This window comes from Trachurus trachurus, assembly GCF_905171665.1.
Source record: "Trachurus trachurus genome assembly, chromosome: 4".
Classification (NCBI taxonomy): domain Eukaryota; kingdom Metazoa; phylum Chordata; class Actinopteri; order Carangiformes; family Carangidae; genus Trachurus; species Trachurus trachurus.
The window spans coordinates 13,423,529-13,449,263 of record NC_139898.1 but is presented as its reverse complement, the minus strand read 5'-3'; the positions used below and the strand labels follow the sequence as shown (position 1 = coordinate 13,449,263).

The window sequence follows — 25,735 nt, the reverse complement described above, 5'->3', positions numbered from 1 at the left end:
GACATAGAACAATTACAGTATCTATTCAAGCCTCTCATCAATATGAAGTGCAGGTGAACTGCAGTATATTGTCTTGTGTGTGAGAGATTGAGACACAAAATCACTGTTAGTGGTTAAATGTATCTCCGTTAGTTGTCGGTGCATTGACACGGCTGTGTCATCTGAGAAGCTCATATTATCACCACGATGCACTTACCCTCCATTGCATATTTCATATCCTGAGCGAACAGGTTCCACATCACCTCAGCACTGATTTTACCCACGTTGAGCTCCTGGGGAAATCTTGATGGAGGAGAGAAGGAGAAAAGCTTAGTGTAAATGCATTTTGAACGGCGATGGAGGAGAGTGTGTTTCTGTAAGTATTAAGAGAAGCGACAGCAAAGGTAAAATGCCATTACAGTAATAAGGGAATGTGATGACATTTGAAAAATTGAAAAACAGGGGCCACGGAGATGAGAGAGACATAAAGAAAATATGAAAACATACTGATTTAGGCAGGGAGTGTAGGAATTCTTGTCTTCTTCAATGATGGAGACGATAAGTGTGATGAGTTTGGACCAGAAGTCCAGATTCTTGATGCTTGGTCCCTGCTCCTCCGGAGGCACGGCACCCTGCTTGGCCTGGAACAAAACAAAACAAAATAAGTTTTGATCGGAATTTTACATTCTGGTCACTTAACATAAAATATGACAAGCAGAAAAACTATGAATTTGCATAAGATAAGTGTGTGCTGCTCAAACTTTTTTTAAAGTCACATATTGGATAAAAAAACAAATGGGGAATATCGTCTGATAAGCAGCAAAGACACAACATTGCGTAATTATGCAACCATTCAGTACCTTGTGCGTTGTACTAATGTTACTTTTTATTGTCTGAGACAGAGAACATATTTTGAGGGGAATTCTTGACTGTGTTGTTAATTCAACAACTCATACATATTCAACATTTGCTGTTCAAACAGCTTTAAACAGACTCAGAATGTCAACTGTCTGGACGACTTCTTTGAAATAGCTGAAGATGTGCAGGAAGAAGAAGAAAAAAAAACCGAAGCTGAGCCCTGCAGGGGTTGACGAGTGAAGAATGATCTTGCAGAGATTTCAACAAAATATAGCAACGTCCCTGAGGATGAAATGTTTTATTCAAAGGGAAAAAATGCTTATTTGAAATTCACCAGGGAGTCTGAATGGGGCTGGTGCTTTAATGAGGACTCAAAGCAAGTTCTAGAAATCCCTGTTGAAATCTGGTGCAGGAGTGATGGATGGAGCAGCCTGGCCCACTCAGACGGAGAGGATGATGGGGACTCTTCACACACAGACACAAAGTACACACATGCACACACACACACGCCAGAGTCACAACGCCTTTTACATATCACTGAGGACAACGCAGAAATCGAGGGTGGTCCTGTGCAAAAGCTCTTTTGAACACGCAATACTTTTAGCTAAGCCATGTGTTCAGTCAAGGACACCACAACTTATAAGAATTCATGAAGAAAACTGTTGGCCGCCAAGTTTGAAACAATGATAACAACTCTTTCAGGAAGTTTAGAGTTAGAGATTTATCCTGTTCGTTTCATTTGAGGAAGTCAACCAAACTAATGCCCAAGAAAAAGGAAAGTGCATCACTCTTTGGACTTTTGAGACGAAAAAACTGTTCATTCAAATGGAGTTTAGCACCAAGTGAACAATACAGGACGGCAGGTAATCAAGACCCTGTAAGCAACACAGTCATTTCCTAAATGTAGACATGCAGACAAGAGTGACCACAACCTGATCATTTAAACTGGTCCTTAGCCAAAACCTGGCAACCTAGAGAAAATAGAGTGGGACACGTCTGCCAACAATCAGAGGCAGAGACAGAGCAAGCTGTCTTTCTATAATGAATGATGTCTTTACTCAAGTATTAAGAGCCAAGTTTTATTTACCAAAATAAAACTCAAATAAAGAGTATTTGACACACACTCACACCAAAATAAATGTTATGTTTTCTTGGGGAAAAGACAAACAATGTGTTGTCGGTCTGAGGGAAAACCAACAGAGGAACACAGTGAAATATACTGAGCTCTTTAAAATCTGCCGTCTTTTTGATGGAGAGAAAAAAGAGAGATCTAGTTAGTTGCTGCTTCTTACCGGGTCTGTCTGATACTCGCGGCTGTAGAGCTCATGACAGTTATTAAAGATGTACTCGTAGGTGGAGTTGAGACAGGCTTTGACACAATCCTTCACTACCTGACTGGCTCTGGGTGGAGACTGAAGCTCTTGGACCTGAACACAGACAGAGAGAAACAGAGGGAGAATGGGAGACAAGTCAAGTAAAGTAAAGAAGTGACTGACGAATTAAATTTCTATATTATTGAACCTCATGGTGGATATGATATGATTCCTTGAAATCCAATTGTAGGTTCATTTGAATATGAACATTTTGAGCACTACATAAAAAGACACTCAGAGGCTCATCACATCATGTTTGTTAAACACATTGAGTTAAATGATGGTAGAGCAGACGAGCAAAAAGAACAAGGGACCGTACCTTCATTCTGAAGAAAGTGATACTGGTGAGGAGGTCCACTGTGGACTTGAGGTCCTGCAGCCTCTCGGGGCTGCTGGCTGGGAAGTTGTTCTGCATTTAGACCAAGAAAAAAGAAAACAGTGAGCCAGCAGCACAGATGATATCACATCAATCTTTGTCCAGCGTGTTTTTTTTTTGTCCATGGGCAATATCCAGCACAGTCACACAGTTTTCAATGCCATCGAACCCTTCCACTTGTTACTGTGTGGGTGTGCGGTGTTTGCTGAACGTGTCTTTGCATGTTACAGAGGAGCTGTCACTCTAATTAACACATCCGACTGCTTTATTCACAGTTTCTCACAAAACAGAGAGAGATGCACAGAAGAAGTACAAAAGAGAACACACGGGTATAAACAGTGAGATGGAGATAGATCTTACTCGGTACATGGACAGGTCGATCCTCAGAGAGTTGTGCAACTGATCAAGAAGTTTGACAAATCGTTCTTTCTGTGGGTATTAAAACAGATAGGATGATAAATAAGTGTTAAATGAACACTGAAATTATGGGTTTTGTGTTTTTTGAATTTGTTGAATTTCCTGACTCACCCCAAAGTTAGAGGCAGCGAAGCGGTCAGAGGCAGAGACGTTGTTTGTCGCCTGGGTTGTGTGGGCGTAGTAGGCGTTGATGTTAGCCAGCAGGGTGCTCATCACCGCAGGCACACCGGGGCACATGTACTTAGATGACAGGCAGGCAAAGTGGCTGTGAATGAGGAGCAGATATGTAAATAACACTGGACACCAACGGATCACAGAGAGCTCCGTGCATGACAATAAGCAGGTTTCTGACAGTGACATACGTCATTGCCTGGTAGATGGACTCCACTCCGTAACGCATGGCAAACTCATCCACTATCTCCTGAGGTGTCTCCTCAAAGTAAACCTTCCATGCGTCATCCCCTTTAGCATCAGGGATCTTCACCACGCCGTTGTTCTGGATGTCTGTCACGTAGTGGAAGAGGTTCTACAGAGGAGAAATCATCATAAATAATAAATTATGAGAATTACATGAAAGGATACATATAGAAGATACACTTCTCTGTCCAAAAACAAAGCAGATTTCAACCTCTCAACCTGATCATCATTAAATGGCCGGGTTAGTTAAATTAGCCATTAAACTGAATTATGAGGCCAACGCAAGGTGCTGTATTGGCTACTCAGCCATAAAGCAGTTATGCTGCTGTAAAACATCCTGAGTTGGCTTTGTGGTTTATGGCCACTTATCTGCAGCAATAACAGTGGTCATTTGTCGGTTAAGGTTCAGCTAATGTGCTCTGCTGAGTAATGGGCCGGGTAATGATTCCGTACAAGGCCGCGATTGGTCCACTATTAATCAGCCAAGTTCTCCGCACAGAGCGTCACAGACTAGAAATGTGTCTGATGTCTTTGCTGTTGGAAGCGGTCTTTACCTTACCAGAGCTAAGCAAACTTCACGGAGTATTAACTTAAGTTCAATTTAGAGTGGATCCATTATGGAAGTGAACATCAGTCAGGTAAATTAACTGTTTGGCATGGCTCATTAGGACGGCTTGGCACAGAGGTAGATGCGCACACACACACACACACACACACACACACACACACACACACACACACACACACACACACACACACACACACACACACACACACACACACACACACACACACACACACACACTACTATAAAATAAGTTTTACTTAAATGTCCAACCTGCTAAGTGTGCTGCACACTGCACACTACTGCAGAGTGAACCTATCAGCAGTAAAAATCGACTGGGTATTCAAAACAAAGGGTGGTCTGATGTTTTACATGTAACACACTTTCTTTTTTTTTATTCAGCAGTATAATATTTGAGTACAACTTTTGAATAGCTGTATTTCTACATACAAACACACACACACTGAACTTACCTCATGCAAACAGGTGTATTGAACGTGATACGGGGCGACTGTCTCCTCTCCTTTGATCTCCACATTAATGTGCATGCGGATAGCTCCAGACACAGCTGATTTGTCCGTACGCTTGTCTGTGACGCACCAGACAGACAAAACACAGTTACCAAATGCACTGCTAAAAAAATCTCAATCTCAATCTGAAGTTAATGAGTCATATGAGGCCAGGAGAGGTGATGTGGACTGACCAAGATTGTACCAGACGTCCATCTCTCCACTCAGAGTGCGGACCTCGATGATGGTTTGACCGAGGAAATCATCTGATTCCCGCTTGAACTTCTGCTTCACGCGAGACTTTATGTCATCGTCCTCATCCCACACTCGCACCTTGATGCGATCTGAGGAGTTGTGACACTCACTGTGTAGACAGAAGCGGAGAGTTTACACTGATTGTTCGCCAAGAAGCCCAGATGGATCACTATCATTGAAGTCATTGAGTCATTAAATATGGAAGTGTAAACAAAAGTGTAAAAATCTCTGGAACTGAACTGGAGCTGAAAGGTCTACTAGACAGATAGGTAAATAATCAACAACGCAGATAACTAATCAATAATTTAAGTAATTCATCTCACAAAAAATGGCAAACATCCAAGTTTTCAGCTGCTGTGTTGTCTTCAGTTGGAAATGAAATATCTGTTTAACTGTTCTACCAGCCAAAACAAGCAATCTGGAGATCACCTGAGGCCAAATTAAGTGAAGAAAATGTCCAACATATCAATTGGTCAACAGAATAATATTGTTTTCAAGAGGTCTTTACTCACAAATTAAAAGTTTCCTCCCATACAGGGTTGAGGTTCCCGTATATGGTCTTGGTCCTTTTCTTGGTCTTTCCCACCTGGACGGTGACATAAGGATCACTGGAACCAGTTTTATCCTTGGCTTGTAGACCCTGGGCGCACAACACTGACAGGAGGGAGAAAAAAAGGCCAAGCTGGTCAGACACACTGTGAGTGGATGTTTGTTTGGATACAAACAGATGCCTCTTAACTCATCTGACCTTGTGCTCTATTGCCCCACAAACGCCACCTGTGCTCTCTTCATGCAAACGGCAGCTTGTCTCTTTTTATAGACACAAACACCTGACGTGTGTTGGCTCCACTGACTTTGATGTTGACATTGTTGGCCAGCTCCCTTCAAAGCTACTGTACTGTACTCCCCTCTTACCTGTGATGCTGATCTTGGCCGACCATTTGGAGGTGCCATCAAGCACGCTCTGTTTGATCTGCTTCATATGGGTGACGTGAGTGGCCTTGAGGATGGCGAACACTTCCTGAATGAGTTCAAAGATCTCCGGTTTGTTCCTCTCGCGGATCTTCATGCGGTCCTTGAGAACCATTATGATGTTCTGGGTTCGGTCCTCTGCACCGTGTTTTGAGCTCTTCTCTGCCGCCCCTGGTTAGTGGGACAAATAAGAAAAGGATCAGATATGGGAAAGCATTGAGAATTGATTTGCTACGAGAACTCTATTGCGTTAAGTTCCTACTCAGTTATTATTAATTACGATAATAACAAAGGATAGCATTCTGCGACTAATAAAAAAGGGATTTGAAAATGGGAGATTTAATTCAAAGCAGAGAAGAAGACTGTGGAGGTGATGACAAATGGTTATACTTCATGAATGAGAGGTGGACACATTTGCGGAGCTATAAAATGCTGAGTAAAAAAGAGATAGAGAAGAGAGGTGGATGACAACAAAAGATAAAGGGCTTTTAATATCCTCTCAAGAAAACAAGCAAAACAGGAAAAGGAGGAGTGAGAGAAGAAGGAAGGAAAAGACAAGACTCTTCAAGCATAAGAACAGAAGCACACACCTCCTTTCACACATATACCTTTCAGTATAGAGCCTCATTTATCCTCGGTGTCTAGAGTCATGATGATAAACACACACTGGATTGCTAAATTTAAATTACCACATCATATTCTTAATCCAGTCTCTCATTCGGTGCTTTAGGGGATACAATGGGGATAATGTTTTCCGGCGTTTCTCTTACTTTGCAGACAGTCAGCATTAAGTAGATCTTGGCACTTTTCGTGGCACTTGACTCCGCACTCGGTACAGCGCATGCCCTGGCGAGCGATCCCCCACAGCAGTCCCTCACACTCGTAGCAGTAGGTGGGGGTGGTGGCGGTCCACACCTCAAAGTTATGCGGGGTGGTGCAGGAGATGGGGTATATGAGCGCCTGGAGGGTCTTCTTATAGACATGACTCTTCTACAGGGGCACAGAGGAGCGATAGTGTGGGGTCAGAGGAGCCTTGTAGCAATATGTGAAATATTTCACTTTAATGGTGTAAGAGAGAACTGACCAGTTCTTCATTATGCAGCGTGCTGGACGTCAGGGCCGAGGTGATGCCGGCTTTCCTGGAGCTCTGAACCAAAGACTGTTGTGACAGAAGAGAGAGGGGGGTCTTTTCTCGCAGCTTACAAATCTTAGTGCAAACTACGAGGCTGTGTTTATTATTACAGTCTGTCTGCCAGTGTTTTCCTGAATAGTTACACCAAGCTGGAGATGGCACCTGAAAAATTTAAAGTGCTTCTTTTTTCTAAAAGTGACCAGCGTGCTGGTGAGACCAGAAAATGATTAAACTGTCATAATATGAGTGTTTTTAGAACATCAGCATTACTCACCATAGCCTTTGGCAATGAAGTGAAGAGGGGAGAAAAAGGGGAGAGATTCAATATTAGACAAAGACAAGAAATAGATGGGAAATACCACGGAGAGTTAAAGTTGCAAAAGAGATGTTGATATTCTGATGCACTCATTCGGCATTTGCTTTGTGATTAAACACGAGTCTGCAGTCGGATGTGGAGACTTGAAGGGCGAGGCTCCCACAGCTGCAACGAGACTTGAGTATCTGATGTCTGAATGAAATAGCCTGTGATCGCTGCTCAGGACCCCACCCTGTGCGATCAATTACCTGAGACACTCTGACACGTTGTCAGTGTGTGTCTGTGTGATCGAGAGGGAGAGAAACATAGGAGCACCTGCTTGTAACTGTCTGCCAGTGTGTACTTGCTGTTACTGTGTGACAGCAGGATTTATTAATGAAGACAGTCATCCGAGATAATGTGGGGTAACGGGGGGATCTGGTGTGTTTACCAGAGCGGCACCACTGAGCTTTACCTGGCAGTTGATATAAAGAGTGAAGAGAGGAGAATGAAAATTGCTGCCCTTTTTCCAGCCTACCCTCTCTTAGCTTATTTGTTTTCTTGCCAAGAGTTAGATGAGAAGATTTAAGCCACTCTCAACTCTGTGCAGTAAATATGAGGCTACAGTCAGTAAGTGTAGGTTCAGAAAAAAATACTAGAAACAGGGGTAATAAAATCCATCCACCACTACTTCTAAAACTCACTACTTACTACATTTCATTCAATTTGTTTATATACAAATACTGAAACATAACCATTACATGTTGAGTCTTTATGCTTTGCTTTATACTTGATGCTTAGCTAACCAGCTGCTGGATGGAGCTTCATAAACAATTTTCTTGTTCAAAAAAGAACAAGTGCATTTCCAAATGCCAAAGTATTCCTCTGAGGGTTCCTGCCATTAGTCTTTCTGGAAAGAGGGAAATGGCACAGATGCTGTGTGCTTCCATGCATATCCTGAGCTTAATGTGTTTATACCTAGCCTATACTTGCTAGTAGACTCTGAGCCTCGTGTGATTTTGATGGCTGTAGAAAATGATAAGATAGTCAAACAAGGTGGCTGGTCCACATGAGGAACAGGTTTCTCCGCAGTGGATTACATTTTTTTTTGCAGTCGTGTCACTAACGAGCTGAGCGGGCATGGGAACGATGGCAGGGTTAGGGTTGTGAAAAGGTCTGTTATATGACAGCATCAGTGTCAGTCAGCGGTGGCCCCTGAACCCTGAGGTTTGACCTGCCACACTGTGAAAGCAAGGAACTTGTTGTGTTGTCTGTGGATGTAGTGCAGTGGGCTAAAAGACAAAGAGGAAGAGAAGGAAAGTGTAGGAGGAAATCTGAGAAGAAGAATAGAAAGCTAAAACAAACAAAGAGAAAGTAGATAGTCAGAAGGTAAAAAGAGCAGGAGTATCTTCAATATGTAGCTGAGCTGAGTGATAGATGGACCGGCCAGATGTGAGACAGTTAAGTCAGGGAATATAAACTGATTAGCACAGAAACTCACCAGATCTCTGACCAGAGGCATGGCTTTCCTCTTCCTGAGGTCTGGCATGCTGTCAATGCTATACAGAGCGCCACCCATCCTGGGGACAAAACACAACATGTAACAGGACTCAGCCTCCCTTATTTTGAAGTGGAGCCCTGGACACAACAACTCAATTAGACATTAAGGCCGTGGGCTTGGCCTCGGGTTGATAAGTTATAGATTTTCAATGACCGTAGTAGCAACAGCGTCATGGTTACTTACCCCGCTGATAAAAGCAGAGAGGCGATGCCGACACTTTCTCCTCGGGCCTGTGGAGAGAGAGATGAGATGAGAAAGGAAGGCGAGCAGGGTGCCATTAGAGCCGTGACTGGAAGCAGAGCATTTCACTGTACTTGTACTTATTTTTGTGCGTTATACTAAGAAAAACTGAATCAAGAGCTATCGCATGGTGTTCCTGGGGGAAAAAAAAAAAAAAAAACCACGACAATATTTCATGGCAAGTTTCACCAGTAGCTGTTAGTAATAACTGAAAGTGTTCCCAGAAGTCACAAATGAATAATACAACAGCGGTACAAGTGGGAGATAGAAAGGGGCTGAGTTGTGTCTTTCTTATTGTGTGGTGACTACTGACATCAGCAGTGGCTTCTCTGTGTTGGAGGATCATAGTAAAAGTAGATTACAGCCAGATGGCTATCCGTGTTATCATTCTTCTAATTCTATCTGTTCTATTATAGAAAGACACGTTCTTTGTCTGCCTGCCTGCCACGAGAACAAAACAGCACTGATGCTCACGTCACACCGACGCACAGAAAGAGTCATGATTGGTAGAAACGCCTGGCTTTGAAAATGACACTTAGCAGGCTTACAGCAGCTTCCTATGTGTTGTCTTGTCTCTCCATAAATTATCTATGAGCTGTGCAGGATACATAAAAATATCAATTAGACGGATTAACACACTATTGACCACACCCACCTGAGAGTCTGCTCCAGCCACGGGTAATCAGAACGGACTACATGCAAATCGCTACGAGGATGGCAAACAACTGAAAAGAAAATAATGAAATGGCAAAAAACAATACAAGGGGTAAACAAAAACTATTAAATAAACACAAGACAATACACTTTTTAATACACAGCAATAACCAAAAGCTGAGGGGAAAAAAAGACAGACCAGTCGACAAAAAGCTGGGGGGAAAAAATGCTCACGGTAACAGTAGGACATGCAGGAGCTGATGCAACAAGTCAGTGAGCTCAAACAGTAGATGTATGAATCAAAGCTGAGCAACAACAGAGAATACATTCTGTTTTTTCCACAGTTACGAGCACACACATTCACCTGGCACACACACACACACACACATGTAAATGCACACACAAAGAAAGAAACACGCAAGGCCATACCTCTTGCAGCTGTAGTCGCACTCTGCTGAAAAGTCGAAGCCAGTTGGCCTTGGCTCTGGCAGGACCAGGTTCCATGATCTCTCTCTTTGGGAAGCTAGAAGAATGATTGAATGATAGAACATTTATTTAAAATTAATAATTTATATGGCAGTATGTGTGCTCTACTGCTAATGTATTAAAAGGACAGAGTTTTTATGTTGTCATGTTGTCATATTAGCAAACACACTGAAGGGGAACTACTAGTGTTCAAGTACTTTTGGGGCTTCACTTATACCTGACTTAATATCAAAATGTCTCGGTCGATTATATTGATCATCTAATCCACAATATCAATACTGGGTATTCTATTAAAATGATAATATTCTATTAAAATCTCTACCCTGTCATTGGTTATGGGGCCTTCTTTTGGATAATTACCTGTCAGTTGTGTATATATAGGTATGTGCTTCCTGTTACTGGTTATATCAGTGATGACGGTGTGTGACAGACAGTTATTTGTCATTTTTTCCACTATAAAGCTGTCGAGTATGAGCACTGTTCACCTTGGGACGGGGGGCTCCTCTGTTTTCTCCACAGGAGCTGGGGGGGCGATCTCTGAGGCTGGGGGCTGCTCGCAGGGCAGAGGTTCCTCCTCAAGTTTGAGCTCAGGCTCCAGGGGTTTGGAGTCTGGAGCTGGAACCTGTGATGTAGCTGCAGGGATGGATGATGATGTTGTTGTTGTTGTTGTTGTGGCGCTGGCGGCGGTGGTAGCAGACATATCTTGCTGTGAGAGTGCAAAGCTTGGTTTGGTGGAGTCTGAACTGAAAGGGGGCAAGGTGCTGTCCTGTGAGACCGGAGGTAGACCAGGAGCTGTGGACGGAGGCTGGAGCTGATCGGCAGCCGGACGCTGCTGCTGCTGCTGCTGCTGATGCAACGATGGCTGCTTCTCCAGCGGCGGCCTGGCGGCGGACAGACCATCAGAGGGCGGCATCAGGGTGGGGGCAGTGCTTGTGGGTGTGGGGGTGTAGGGTGGTTCCTGGTCTTCGCTGAGCGTGCCGTCAAGCGGGTACATGTCTTCATCTTCCTCGTATGGCATCTCCTCCTCGTCTCCGTAGTTGTACTCTCCTTCCTCCGCGTACATCCCTCCCTCATCTCCGTCGTACAGCGCCCCCTCCTCCCCTCCGTCTTTGAGGTAGCCTCCCTCGTCGCTGTAGACGCCTTGGGGGTCTTCGCCGTCCCAGCCCGGAGAGTCCTCCTTGCCGTAGCTGACGGAGGAGTGGCAGGAGTGGTAGGAGTCGTTTTCATCATAGAACTCTGAACCTCTCAAGCTCTCGCCGTCCCCAGGGACAAACTCCTCGCTGAGCTGAGAGCTGCCTCGACTTAGCTCACCTGACGAGGCGTAGCGGCTGTCCGTGGGACTAAAGGGAGGGGGAGATACAGACACATGTTACATAAACACACCCACACAGGTTGGAAAGTAAACTAGAGGAGTTCCCAGAGTTGTTGGATAAGGAGTTTGGTCACAGTGACACTTAAGGAACTTGTGTTGGGGCCAGGGAGGGAAACAGCTAACCAATAGGAAAAGAGGAGTGGCTTTAAACCAACCAATCAGGAAACTTAGAGCAGGGGATCGGACTAGTGATGCATCTATATAACTGCAGGGGGAATCATGTTTTAGTCATGGGGAGGGTTACTATGGACACTAGTTCACTCAGAAATTAATACAGAAACACACACCATACAAAAGCACATGATATGAAAAAAAAACACAGTTTTCAAAAATCTGAATAGGCCTATTCAAATGAAAGAGAGTGAACCTGGAGAGATTGAGGGTAATTTATTAGCCTGGCAGAAGAAAAACCGTCTCTTTCTGTAGATAAATAAGTGAATAATATTTATTCACGATGATGAATGAGGCTATTAGACACTGAGACGGACCATGAGTCAGGGAGAGATTTGAGACACATACGAAAACAATTTCACACACAGACATGCGCTCACACTTTATTGCTTCGTTTCTATTGATTACAGTCATCCTGGTTCAATAATGCATAGTGCAGGAGCAGTAAAGCAGAGAACTATATAATGGCTTTGGGCTGTGAGCCATAGGGAATGCAGCACAAGTATGGAAGAATGGACACCTAAGCACTCAATTACAACGCCCCTGTCCTTTTCTATTCATCACCTATCTCACAATCTGGTCCAACACACGGACTCACACAGACAGTGACAAATGCTTGTATGATGCTTAAGGCTAAACACTTGTCTGTCTACTTTCTCAGCAAAGAAGAAAAGAAAAAGACAGTTGTAATAAAGATGAAAATGAATACAATCCATCTTGGCTTCTCTGCTAGGGCCCCATTACTGGGCTGATGGCCTTCTGCTGTCTCACAGGTGGAAATTAAATGTGTATAATTACCAAGTATGGGACACCCAGAGTACGACAGGGCTCTCCTTAAAGTCTCACATACAGGATGAGGCTGTAATAACAGGCTGCCATGATGACAGTTACACACACACACACACACACACACATTCAGGCTTCTCTGCCAATTCCAACCAACAATTAACCTCTCAGTTTCTGACTGTTATGCAACAATGCACACACACACATCGTGTCAATCACCGACCCACACATATAAGTAAAAAAAAAAAATGCACTGAACTTATGAGGGTTTAATAAATGGAGAAGATGAGCATGATATATTATTGGTGATACTGATTTGTGATTCTTCACCGGGAGCACAGTAAAGATAGATGCAGGACCAGTAGTTTTCTAGTTTTAAAAAAAATATAGAATATATACATATACAGAGACAGGGTAAGAGCGCATGCATGCAAGCACAGCGAGCGAGGAGGACGGGACAAGTCCACCACTGACGTCACAGCGAGACGGAGTCACAGGCCGGAGCAGGAGGAAGAAGAGGAGGAGGATTTGGAGAGGAGGTACAGAGACCCACCTATCGGACAGTGAATGCCTACTGTCTAGAGAATACTGACGACTGGTGCGCCGGCTCGACCCTGAGCCTGAGTCGATATCGCTGCGCCCGTTGGTGGCCGAGTCTAAACTATCATAGCGTCTGGTAAGAGGAGCAGGAAGGGAGGTAGGGAGGAGGGAAGAGGTGGGAGAGGAGCATCAGTACAGCTCAGTGCAAATCTTTCAAAGAAAGCTCTAACCAAACTGAGCGTCTGCACCGCCTGTTTAAAAGACAGCTTCACAGTTTTTCAGGTCGGTCTTAAAATGATAGTCAGTTTCATCAGTATTCCTGTTCACACTGCAGAGATCTCTTCTTAATGCGATTCCAATAGAAGTGAAAGGAAAAGCTAATATGAGCATTCAGCAGCCTGATTGGGTCAAATCAAGTGGGGATATTCAAGATCTAGTTGTTTTTATGCAAAATGTAGTTTTTGTGTGACTGTAATCAGGGCTGTTGCTAGGAATTCTGGGCCCCCTGAAAGAATACTAAAGTGGGTGCCTGACTTTTCCACTTTTTTTCTTAGACTACGTATGTATTATCATTTTTTATTTAGCCTACTTTGTTTTGATGCTAATGCAGCATTACTATGAGTATTAGTCATGGTCTAATGCAGAATAATTCAGTCATACAAAGATTAGACTACTGGGGATTTTTGGGGATTCTACTTGGCGTTGCGCCCCTAGAATTATTATCACCTTTCTCCCCTATACAACGGCCCTGCTGTAATGTAACAAGGAAACACAGTCTGTGGAAAAATAAATGTGTTATTGTTAAGTGCATTAGGAAGAGATTTGTTCCTATACACACCTGACTATTGTTTTAAGACAGCCTTGAAAAATTGCAAAGCCATCCTTTAAGCTTCTGCACAAAGTCCTCTCACTGAGGTTGAGCAGTTTCATTTACCCATCTAAAGGTCAAACTTTATGTGTCAGGGCAATGCATGAGTTTGATCATCTGCCACCTTCAAACAAATAATACATTGTCCACAGATCGTCAGAAAATACTGTGATGACCAGAGAAATGCATTCATTTTCTGCAGAACAAGTTAGCGCTGAAGAGATCACATGGGGTTTCTGATGCTCACACACTCAACATGCCCACGAAGATGCAGGCACGCACACACACACACACACGCATTCGCACAGTAAAAGAAAACCACAAAGGCCCGCTTCATACGTGACCTGTATACAAGAAGTGTGTGTGCCCCAGCATGCTTGTATACACTGAGGCCAGGGTTATTCTCTAGAGGAGGAGAGCACAGTGGGACATGTTACCATGTACAACACAGTGAAACAAAACAAGGCCGCAGGGGCTCAGCTGTCTCAGGGCTATACGCTGGACCCCAAATGGATTTATCCACATAGGAATATTTTGTTTAAGATGGGGAGCGTGATATTACATTCTCATTAAACATCCTTTCTCCCTCTTTGCAGATACATTTTGTCAACCTCACCGTGGTAATCTCATGGGTACACATCAGTAGTTAGACTCAAAAAAAAGAAAGAAAAGAAAACACTCTATGTTGGGGCTGTTGTGTGCGTGTTACCTCATGGCTCTGTGGTCATAGTCCAGCTCATTGATGTCATCATTGTAGTGTATGTAGTTCTGCTGCCTCATGGGATACTGGTGCATGGAAGCGTTGGGCTGAGATGTGGTGTAGTAGGGAGGCGGGATGCTGTTGCTGGTCTCGCTGCGGTAGTCACTGTCCCTGTCGTCCACAGCACTGTCTGGGTCGTCGTCTGTTCACACAAACACAGCGGGACATCGGACAAGATGAGGGGGCGAGACAAGAATGACGCACAGAATTGTGTTACACACTATCTGAAAATAATTCTAATGTTTTTCATATTTCAAACATACAAAGGTGGCCGGAACACATGCTATATGTGTCCTAATTAATACAATAAATAAAGTTTTAAATTTCACTGCACATGGAAGAATAAGATGGAAGATCATAGTCTGTGATTCTGGACTGGTCATTGGCGGAAGATGCTCCCTAATGTATCTTCAACAAACACTGCACAAATTTCTTTTACTGTGACTTAATTCGATTTCACTCTAACAGCCTGACTTCAGAATCCATCATTAGAACATGGGTGCAAGCAGAGAGGAAGTTCACAGAGGACGTGTGGAGAGGAAAAAAATATATATTTTCATGGCAGTAAATGGTTTCTGGAGGAAAACTGCAAAAGATCATTACATTAAGGGAGATGTGGACAATAAATACAGAATTACTCAGAGTCATTAGCAGAGGCGCATGAGAGAAACTTACTTTGCTGATCTCCCCACAGACTCCAATTACCTGCAAGGAGATAAAGGGTTTTAGAAAACCAAATTAGCTTTGGGCTACAAAATTAAACACACCACCAGCCCACAAAGCTGTGTAAACAAACATGTAGAGATATGTTACCCTGAGAAATAATTATTTTAAGATGTGTAGATGTGTGCAGGGAGCTCATAAGTGAAGTAAATCAGTGTATACGTGCGTGAGTGTAAAGAAAAGCCCAAGGTCTTTAGAGAAGCTTAGATGGAAACCAGCTTTTGTTTAAATGCTGCTAAGTAACCAAGAACAAGAAACACTGACATGCAGCGTCATCTCTGCGCACACACAGATACACACACACACACACGCAAACGTTTTACCATCAACTTCTACTGTCCACAGAGTTATACCCTACACACGTATCCACTGGCTCCCTGTGTCATCATCGTTAGACAGACGGGCAGGTTGGTGTGGGTCTGACAACCCAGTGCTTGTCAGCTCACATTCATTACACATCTAGCACCTATAAGTCATTTTAGTGCTCAGGCAGGCCTGCATGCTTGATTTGTCACATCAGCTTTCCCCATCCCCTCCCTCTCCACCCATCCTTAGACTCATCTATCAGCCTCATTTCTACCTCCTGTCTAGTCCTGTTCTCAATAAGTCAGGGTGACGGAGCAGGGGGATGAGGGGAGAGGCAAAACTGGAGGCATGAAAAGGACACAGCAGGGGACAGCTCAGGAGGAGGTGGGTGCAGAAGAAGAGACTCACAGCACTGTGTGGATGGCGCATGTAGTGGTTGCTCCTGTTCCTCTTGATAGGCGTACTGAGGGGGAAGAAAACATTAATAGACATCTCAAAAGATAAGAAAAATGAAATCTGGGGTGAACATATTGATGGTAACTGAATGTTTATGTAGTGTAGGGAAAATGGAACGGAAGTGGAGGAAAATGGGTATGAAAGTATGAAAGACAATACTGTGAAGAGGAGGGGGCAAATAGATCAAGAAATAAATAATGATGGTGCAAAGGGAGTGAGGAGAGAGTGGCAGAGAATGAAGTTCTTACATCTTGATCTCTCATGGCATTAAGTTGTTCAAGCTTCTTGGCCCAGTATCTGGCCTCTTCCTCTGGAATGTCTGCAGCACACAACAAACAAACACTTCAAACGCTGCTCTGCAAATCAAATATTGAACATTATGAGCATCTCTCTTTCTAGGACAATGGTGTGTTTGAGTGTGGAGGGAAGTGCGCTTTTTCCACACCTGTACCCACACCCCTACAGTGCTGTCATAGAGTCCTACGTAGGTCATGGTCCTGATATCCATAGCAATATTGGTAGTACTGCTTGTGCTAATGTACTAATACCATACTACTTGTCTACTACAGGTCACTAATACAGTAGTAGGTAGTAGTAGGTGTCAGTAACTGTTCTCTCTTGTTGTTCGCATATGAAAAAAAAATGAACACAAAGAGAAATTATACAGAACAAGGCAGAATAAATGGAACTATCAAAGATCAAACCTAGTGGCAGTTCAAAGCGGGTGTCAAGCAGCAGCCTGTGAAAGGTCGGGTCTTTGGTTCCACAGATCTCATTCTCAGCCATGATCACATTGGAGTCCAGGGTCAACCACTGACCTGGCCCCTCCTGGAATAAAAAGAGGAGGAGGAATATGATTAGGACAGTAGAATACATCAGTGTTTCAGCATGTGCTTTAAGTCTGTCTTTCCTGTCCTGGTCCTAGACCTGAGTCTCTCAGGATTTCATGAAAACCAAGTGGCAGAACAGTCTTAGCCCGATCAGGCTGACGTGCGTATCTCCGTGACACAGACTCAAGAAAGTCATTGTACTTGTTGAAGTTCATAAACACCCCATATAATATAACAATGTTAACATTTCTATTTAAATGAGGATCTAAAAACTGATATACTATAACTAAGCTTTAGAGATGCTGTTCAACATGTTTTTAAACTTTAGAGTGAACCAGACTAGCGTTGTCCCCCTGCTTCCAGTATCTGTGTTAGGCTCGATTAATTGCCTCCAGGCTCTAGCTTCGCACTTGATTGATCTTCTCATCTAACTCTCAGCGAGAATACCAATAAGTGTATTTCCCAAAATGAAAAGAACTATTTCTCTAAACGAAAAAGAAAAGAAAAAGAATCTCTCATTGGGAAAAAAATAACAACTGAGAAGAACCTCGTCCCTCCCAGTTTACCCAGACATGTATCACCACTGGGAACAATCAGCTTTGAGCTAAACAAATAGTGACAGGAATCTGACAGGAACCATTTACTGCTTCATCTTGAAATAAGGAAATTTCTCCACCATGCATCATCATGTCTAATTTGATTAAGTGACTTATTTCACTAATTCCAACTGACTTTGCACAAAAAAAATAATCTTTTTTTTTCTCACAAGGTATTCATTTCCCACTGTAACTTCTTCATAATGTCCATAATTAACACAACTGTGTACCACGTAGTCTTTACATACCATTGTTATTCTTCTTGTATATTTCTCACATACTAAGAACACGCAGTTAGGATTGATCAGCACATAGTCCCTTTTCAACATGGAGGAAAAAAAGAACTGAGCATGGTGTGAAAAGGCCCGTTGGGTCGCCAAACCTATGAGTCACATTTGGCTGCACAGTTACACTTTGTGCCAAGTGTTTTATGTTGTGCCCATTTCATTTTCCATACATTTTAATTAGCTACAACCAGGGGAATAGAAACGTGACAAAAACACACATAAAACAGAGCTAATTCAAAATACAATATGTGGCTGAAAGTAATGAGATGACACCAATAAAAAAAAAGCTCAAAGCAATTTCCTGGTTTCACATAATGACCTAATTACAGGTAGCATTAAAAGTTATGTGTATTCATAAGCTATATTTTGATTTGGCTAGTTTAATAATTGCATGTACAGTTTGTGTGGTCTGTAATTTTAAGTCCAAAGAGGAAAAAAAAAAAAAAAGGTAGCCGTGTACCTCATTGGACTGCCGTATGCTGTGCAGGGGGATCCATAAGGTGCCCACCATGGTGTCCCAGATCAGCCCTTTATTCCACACCTCCACTGTCAGACCCAGATCCAGGCGGTTTATTTCACTGCTCAGCAGAAAAAGGAAGAGGTCGATTAAAAGACAAGAGGACATAAGAAAAGAGGAAAGAGATAAATTGAGGCAGAGTTGTATGTAGAAGTCTCATTGCACAGAGGGTTTTCAACAGAAATATATTCCATATGCCATCAAGAGCTGCACTTAAATCTGGAGATGGATATGCACTGTGATTCAATCTTCTGAGGGAAATGAGTCATTCAGCATGAGGATGGAAAAGGGAAGGTGATTGTCAACCAGGCCGCTGGCAAGATATAAAGAGAAAGCGCAGATATGGCAACAACAGAGACAATCTATATTTCAGTATGACAAATAACTGTTATTGAACTCTGTGCCCCATTTTCCCATCAAACAACAGTCACAAACAGTATACACAACATAGAAACTCAGACTAGATGGGGTTTGTATATGACCATATGTCTGACTGGCAGATTTTCAGTTCGCTAAGAACCAATCAACGTCAAACAGAGCCTCTTCTCAAGCCCACTGTCTCTCTTAAGTGAGTCAAACCTAATTATAGCCACAGCTTTGATATGAAAATGCATCTTTTTGTTTAACTGAGATCAGGAGAAGTAATATGGAAAATGGCGGAATGAGGGGCTGAAGTGGAGAGAAGAGAATAAGAAGAGAGAAACATGAGAATTAAAGATCTAAAAGACGGAGAGGTAGGAATAAGTTGTTTTTAGTTCAGTGTTGTTACAGTAAATTAAATATAAAAACCTTAGGCCCTTTTCATCAGTTGTGTTTGTCAGTTATTGGTTTGGTTTTGTTGCTAGGTTCACATTCTGAAGTTATGAGATGTTATGAAACCAAAATGGGCCAGAAAACCCTCTTCCTCGCAGTTTCCACACTCTTCAAAAGGAGAAAGAAACACACCCAAAAAATGGGAAATACAGGGCAAAACTATCAGCTTTTAGGAGGTAGAAACGTCACAGCCGACCCTGCTGTTCTGTGATTTACACAACATATGTGTGAAGAAAAGAGGCCCTAATTTGTATGTTCATCAGTATCCATTCCACGGACAGAAAGAAAACAATTTGAAAGTATTTACTAGTATAGACCATATGTATAGTTTAATTTCTGTTTAACTGCACATACGTGTTAAATGTATCGGATAATATCAAAATGCTGCTGTATAACTGTGCCAGCACAACATTGGGAAATCTAAACAGAGCTTGATAGCTAATAGACCACCAGGATACTATGGACAGTTTTAAAAATGAAAAACATGCCCACATTACCCACAATGCAATGCATACAGTTGTTTGTCTGTGATTCTATCTCTGCTACCTGCCTGACCTCAGTGGGGTGTATGCAAAGGAAAAAATACTCCGTCAATCAGGGGACTGTGTGGAAAGACCTCTGAATCTCCACAATCATAACTCTGTGGATCCATAAAGAGAGAGGTTTTTTTTTTTTACACAACAGACACAGTGAGAAGGAAACAGGCGGGTGTGGAGAGTAAGCAATACAGTGAGAAATTGTGAGTCAAAGTGTGCAGCAGGGGCTGTCCCACAAATAAGCAAGAGTCAAAGAAGAAGACAGACACTTGAGAGTGGAAAGGCGTGCTGTGCTGAAAAAAGGAGGTAGGAGACATGAGAGGGGGCAAGAAGCACTCACAACATGAAGTCCTGCTCCCAGCACGGCTGACTGCCGCGCACCGCGATGGTGGTGCTTTTAACATTCTGCACCTTCAGGGTCACGTATGTGTTAAATTTCTCTGTAAAAAAAGGAAAACACAAAAAGTTATGGTGCTGTGAGTGTTCAAAGCAAGTGACAAATAGATGATCCCTACAGGTCATAGGTCATGACTCACCTTGGGGTCCATCAAGCTTGGCTTTCTTCACTGTAAACAAACAGAGAAAACAATCGAGAAATTAGTCCAACTGTGGTGAAAGTGAGAGTGAGCCTGACACCGTTCAAAGATTTCACATTTTAACAGCATAAATATAACACACAGTGAATCCATGGAGGTTTGTTTCATGCCTACGCTTTCAGTGTCATGTGACTTCACCCTACAGTCCATGGCAGACCCCTGCCTGTAGCTTTTGCGCATGAAAAGTATGGTTGGCTGGTGATTCACAGGAGCATGGCATTTTAGAGCAAGGGAGGGGGCTCAGGGAGGGGGGTGGGGGGTGCTGGGGGTCTTCTCAACCTGGGACTCTTCTATCCTCTTTAGGCAGAATGCCAGGATCTCAATATGAAAGACTGCATCTGTTCATCGGGAGACGTCAGGGTCTCTGAGTCACTGGGCCAGAAGGACAGTTTGTGCAGGTGACAGTAAAAGGTGATGCCAGGGAGGAGAGCGGTCACTCTGACTGTACGTGTGTGTGTGCGTGTGTGTATTCCTGCATGGTTGTCAACAGGGGGGGTTGGATAAAAGACTGAGCAGCGCTGCCTTTTGTCTAACACAATAGACGAGGCTCTGTTGAGATGCCACTGCCAGTTCCTCCACACAGGGACTTCTCTCTGGAGGTACCAGACTGACTTTTAAAACCACAGTGACGTCAAAAGCCTTTTCATTATTCATTCAATCCTGCACCCTGCCTATGCCCAGCATCCCCATGTCCAACAGTGAGGTATTAATATTCAAAGCTCTGGGTTTTAATCCCTGCTGATTGCCTCTTTCCACTGGTGTTACATTTTAAGAAAAAAAAAAATACAAGGACTAAGCATAATTCAAAATCAATCTAATTGGCCCTCAACAAGAAGACATTAAAACCCTCCCTGATTAGATGCAAGAGCATCTTTATAATGTATGACCCACAGTCCAACTAGTCTAGCCATGAAAAGAGCTGAATAAACAAACACAAGCAAAGCCTCCAAATTATGGTGGTTGCAAATGTGATGCTGACAAGGAAGCACGTCGTCAGTCTTTTTCAAAGTCAGTGACAGCCGAGCAGGTATGATAATCATTGTGGACAAATTTGCTTCTAAAAATAGCATAACCCAAGCAAACCCTTGGGATAACGCTTATCATTTAAATATCTCAGATTCATGAGGCAGGTGGCGGAGTATAAGCAGCGCAGTGGAGCATGTGCTTCTTGGCCAACTTCAAAGTAAAATCCCCTTCCTGATATTTTAGCTGCTGACAAGGCAAGTCACACCTAAGGGGTAAGGAAGGTTCATCTCGAAGGAAGCGCTGAATATACGTTTGACAAGAAGAGAGACGTTGGAAATGGATTTTTCCTTTGCTTTTAACAGACTTTAAATGACAGATGCACCCCGACTGCACCCTTGCCAACACTCTCCTTCCCTCTCAAAACACTGTCCTCTTCTCGCCATCACCCAGTCATCGCTCCTCTCTCACTCTCTCAATCACTCGCTCGCTCCTACAAGCCCCTCCTGCCATGTGGCAAGTATGCACGTGTGCTCCCTTTCTATCTCTTTCTCTCGTGCTCCATTAATCTCTCTGTGCAGCCGGATGCGGGCAGAGCGAGCTGCATCCCCAACACTAAAAATAACCACTTCAGTGTGACAAGGGTGGGGGGTGCCGGAAAGGGGGGGTAGGGTACTTACAGCTCACAGGCATAAGACTAAACCACCATCGCTAGTTAGAGCAGAGAGGAAAGAGTGAAAGGGAGTAGGTGTTACATGTTTTCTGCAAATCCTGAACAGAAAATGTTGATTCCCTGCCACAGTAATTACAGGATCTCGTTTTCTCTTTCTTTGCTGAGGGAAAATTTGACAAATACATTTACTCATGCCCTGGTGCAAAGAAGTTAAAGGGGCGTTTATTTCGTGAGGTTCTGCAATCAAAAGCTTTCAAAGAGCCCACACTTCAGAGCAATTATCCTGACACAGAGAACAACAATATCAACCTGGAGACAGGAAATGCAGGGAGGAGATTTCTTAGAAAAAATATCATAAAAAAAGGAGAAATGACTCAAGTGCACAATCAAGTAAAAATAAACAGTTAGAAAGACTGAGAGGTCATTACAGTCTTTACCCATTAAACCCGAGTCACACATCTGAAGTGTCTGGGGGAATATGTTGATTATGTTGCTTCAACTTAAGTTGCCACGAAACTTAAATCTGCCACGTGATGGACTGAAATTAAGGTAAAAAGCCATGACATATGAGTGTATTTCAGAGAACAAAAACATAGTATACAGTACAGTCTTTGCTTCTAACTATTTCCAGACTTCCAATAACCCTGGTTATTATTACAGCAATGTGTTTGAAATGGTAATAAGACAAAGAGCTAGCTGAGGTCTGTTTGGTTTTAAATTATATTCATTTCTAATGTGGGACTTTTCTGCCTGCTCCCACCAAGATTCCTCCCTAATGATCTGAATACATATGTAAATAGTCCTAAGTAGATGTTACTGAAAGAAGCTGACACTAACGAGGATGTCTCTCATGGCTCGCTCTGTTAGAAAGTTATCACATCTAACTGGCATCTCTGCATAGGAGGTGACAGTGATAGGAGGGTTGCCAGACCTGAATACGCTCATTCAGCTTCTATGGCACATGATATTTCAAAGACTGCGGCTAACAACACAAGACATGATGTAGAGTAGAACACACACACACACACGTCTAGCCAGGGACTACCACTGCAATATTTATATCGGCCTAACTCATGGTACCATCATCTTCCCTTTTATTACTTCACTTTTTCACAGCCACTGTGAAAAAATATAATATCAATATAAACCTAGCTGCAGGCCTATAACAGTGTGTAGAAACTAATGAGAAAATGCCAGCGGAAACCTAAAATACCATTGGGGTTGCTATGCCAACAAAGCTTCAGGACATAGAGGGGCCACCAACGAGCCTGAGTCTCAATCCTGACATCTGTGCAATCATGCTCTAGCACTGGTGTCAACAACATACAGTAGCATCCTCTTCAAAAAACACCAGAGGGCTGCAGCATCCTCTCCCTAAGTCTGAACAAGACGCTTGAGGGAATCGCCTTTTTCATTTTTCCGTCACTGCTGCTCCCAGACAAATCAGGCTCCGCATTTATCAAGTGCCAGCGTAGGAAATCTGCCCAAACTGGCCCACAAATTCTCAGAGTGCACAGTTCAAATGTGTTCCTAGTTCTAGGCTGATGGGTTGATTTTAGAGACCTGCAAAACAGTTCTGGTCAAACTTGTTTGAGGGTTTCCAGGAGGTATCAAAAGACGAGCACACATTTCAGCAGGAATTTAAGTTGATCTTTCTGGGGTTGAATTAAATTAACTTGTGGTTTGAGGGTCTTTGACAGATGTGATTTTATTAATTTCCGTTTTTAAAAAAAAGTCTGGTAAAGTGTCATATTTATTCAACAACATATTGGTTATGGAGAACTTCTGGCTAAGAATCAGTGTAAGTCTGAGAGGGAAAGTATAAAGAAACATACTCTTCCTAATTTTTGATAGTTGCTTGAATCTGCTTCTGTATATAGGTCAAGTGACTTAAATGTTTGGTTTTCAAAGTGGGAACTGGGGATGACCAGGGCAGGGGTTTTTCAGGTGGTACCAGAATATCCCTGAAGCATTTACATTAATATACAATCTGTCCATTTGATTTCCCCTTGGACATGTATGCAAATCAATTTAATTTATTCCAGACAGAGGTAGGGGACCTTTTTAAGTCTTTTTAACAGGAGGTATTCAGCCTTATCATGATCAAGCAAAATCAACATAAGTTTACATCTTTTATATGACCACAGGTCCTCTCTGCCTGTACGTGTAATAAGCTCATAGTGTACATGCGAAAACACTAGATGTCTTTTGGATCCACTTTATATTTGATAGTTGGAAAAAGACTACATTACAGACCACACCATAGACTGCAGTGACAACAGTCGTAAATACAGCACCAATGACTGTAAGAGATATTGTAAAAGCAGTCATATTTCAGCCCAATGCTAAGTTGAGAGCCTTTATACAGTATCCAATGTGAAAACCAGTTGAGGAATCTTGAATAATTCAGAAGTTGAACAGGATGTAGCTGTAATCATAGAGCCTAATCAATATGGAGAATGATATTTTAAGAATCTTTCCCTGCATCACGTGATTTTGAGGGAAAAAACCTATGTAAAGAAACCCTGAGGCTGCTGCACACGCCTTTTTTTTTTGCCTGTGCAATAACGCAGAGCTGAGATGCAACGTCTACACTTTTACCACGGTTTTTAATCAAAATGCCATCTGCTTTCTGACATGAAACACCCTAAGCTTCTGCTACAAGGGGACAAAATGAGAGTGGATTACATCTTGTTTTACTATGGTTGACAGCAGCTGCCAGAAAGCATACACCTACCTACTCCATCAATCGATGGAGAGAGTTGTGGCAATGCCAGGTTTTGTAAAAAGAAAAAAAAAAGGGAATCCAAGCTGTTATAGAAGACAGCAGGAGGGATCACTTCAGGGTGATTGACATTCAAAAACAAAAATAGACCAGGAATATGCAAAATTGGCAAAGGTGACGGGAAGTAGGCTACCCTAGGCTTTATCAACGTGACACATTAAACGGAGAATAAATGAACCTACCAATAAGACCTGTGTATAATGGTTAACGCCTACAGGTAAATTCCGACAAGCCTTTCAGGACTCGACTTGGAGCCAGCTTCTTACAACAGACGCTGGAGGAAAGTGAAAACAAAATGTTAGTTTCTCTCTTACCTCCGACACACAGCAATGACATTTCTTATATGCGCCTTTAGTTCGCGGTCGAGCTTCTTCACCGGCTTCCTTAAACAGAGCTAATCTGTGCAGGAGTCAACCCGGGAGAGACTCGGTGGGCTGGAGATGAGGAAGCCTGCCGTCGGTCGCAGACACGGGGCCTGGCAGAGAGCTCGTTATGCCGGTCAGGAAGAAATCTTCACACTTTAAGGGTGGACGTCAGAGTCGCAAACCACTCCGTCTTTTCTTTTTCTCTTTTTTCTCCTTGGCGTGTCTGTCTAAAATTGAGGCTCTTCCCCCCCACCCACCCTTACACCTTCTCTCTCAGCTCCTCGCTCCCCAACACACAGCCATCTTGTTCAGCTTCAGCACCACCGCTGCGTGGACAGCTCCTGGCAGTGACGTCAGGACGGCGGCCGCGGCTGTGATGGGGGGTGGGGGGGCGTGGTCAATAGAGAAGCTGAAACCCTCTCCCTCTATATTCTGGAAATTATTCTAAGGCACGATCGGGCATCGTCGACTAATGTGAGATTATCAACAGTAAGGGGTCCAGTGAAAAACATTGTGATAGTAACTACTGCTCTGAACAATATTAGCCTACCTGATCCTGGTACACTGCCAGCTAGTTTCTCCTATGGAGAATAAAAGGTATGGATACTCAGGTACTGTGGCTGTTGAATCTCTGTACTGTACACACAAATTCAACCGGGAATCAAATGTATGCGATGTGTACACGCACACACATGCACTGACA

General features: G+C 43.1%; 1 protein-coding gene across 1 annotated transcript in view; it reads right to left on the bottom strand.

Annotated features, from left to right (window-relative positions):
* The window catches only part of unc13a (unc-13 homolog A (C. elegans)), a gene marked incomplete at both ends in the record, with an annotated part of 40,014 nt that extends 15,011 nt beyond the window's left edge, over window positions 1–25,003 (bottom strand). Inside the window, 27 exons of the mRNA XM_083969777.1 lie at window positions 197–282; window positions 487–620; window positions 2,130–2,264; window positions 2,530–2,619; window positions 2,947–3,015; window positions 3,115–3,268; window positions 3,366–3,529; window positions 4,459–4,574; window positions 4,689–4,858; window positions 5,262–5,403; window positions 5,665–5,892; window positions 6,492–6,711; window positions 6,806–6,880; window positions 8,650–8,728; window positions 8,893–8,939; window positions 10,033–10,126; window positions 10,575–11,429; window positions 12,972–13,091; window positions 14,536–14,728; window positions 15,262–15,291; window positions 16,024–16,078; window positions 16,320–16,390; window positions 16,776–16,899; window positions 18,245–18,362; window positions 19,991–20,090; window positions 20,187–20,216; window positions 24,982–25,003. Coding sequence (XP_083825903.1) covers window positions 197–282; window positions 487–620; window positions 2,130–2,264; window positions 2,530–2,619; window positions 2,947–3,015; window positions 3,115–3,268; window positions 3,366–3,529; window positions 4,459–4,574; window positions 4,689–4,858; window positions 5,262–5,403; window positions 5,665–5,892; window positions 6,492–6,711; window positions 6,806–6,880; window positions 8,650–8,728; window positions 8,893–8,939; window positions 10,033–10,126; window positions 10,575–11,429; window positions 12,972–13,091; window positions 14,536–14,728; window positions 15,262–15,291; window positions 16,024–16,078; window positions 16,320–16,390; window positions 16,776–16,899; window positions 18,245–18,362; window positions 19,991–20,090; window positions 20,187–20,216; window positions 24,982–25,003 — 3,721 coding nt within the window. The remainder of the gene's footprint in view (window positions 1–196; window positions 283–486; window positions 621–2,129; window positions 2,265–2,529; window positions 2,620–2,946; window positions 3,016–3,114; window positions 3,269–3,365; window positions 3,530–4,458; window positions 4,575–4,688; window positions 4,859–5,261; window positions 5,404–5,664; window positions 5,893–6,491; window positions 6,712–6,805; window positions 6,881–8,649; window positions 8,729–8,892; window positions 8,940–10,032; window positions 10,127–10,574; window positions 11,430–12,971; window positions 13,092–14,535; window positions 14,729–15,261; window positions 15,292–16,023; window positions 16,079–16,319; window positions 16,391–16,775; window positions 16,900–18,244; window positions 18,363–19,990; window positions 20,091–20,186; window positions 20,217–24,981) is intronic.
* Window positions 25,004–25,735: the final 732 nt, after the last annotated feature.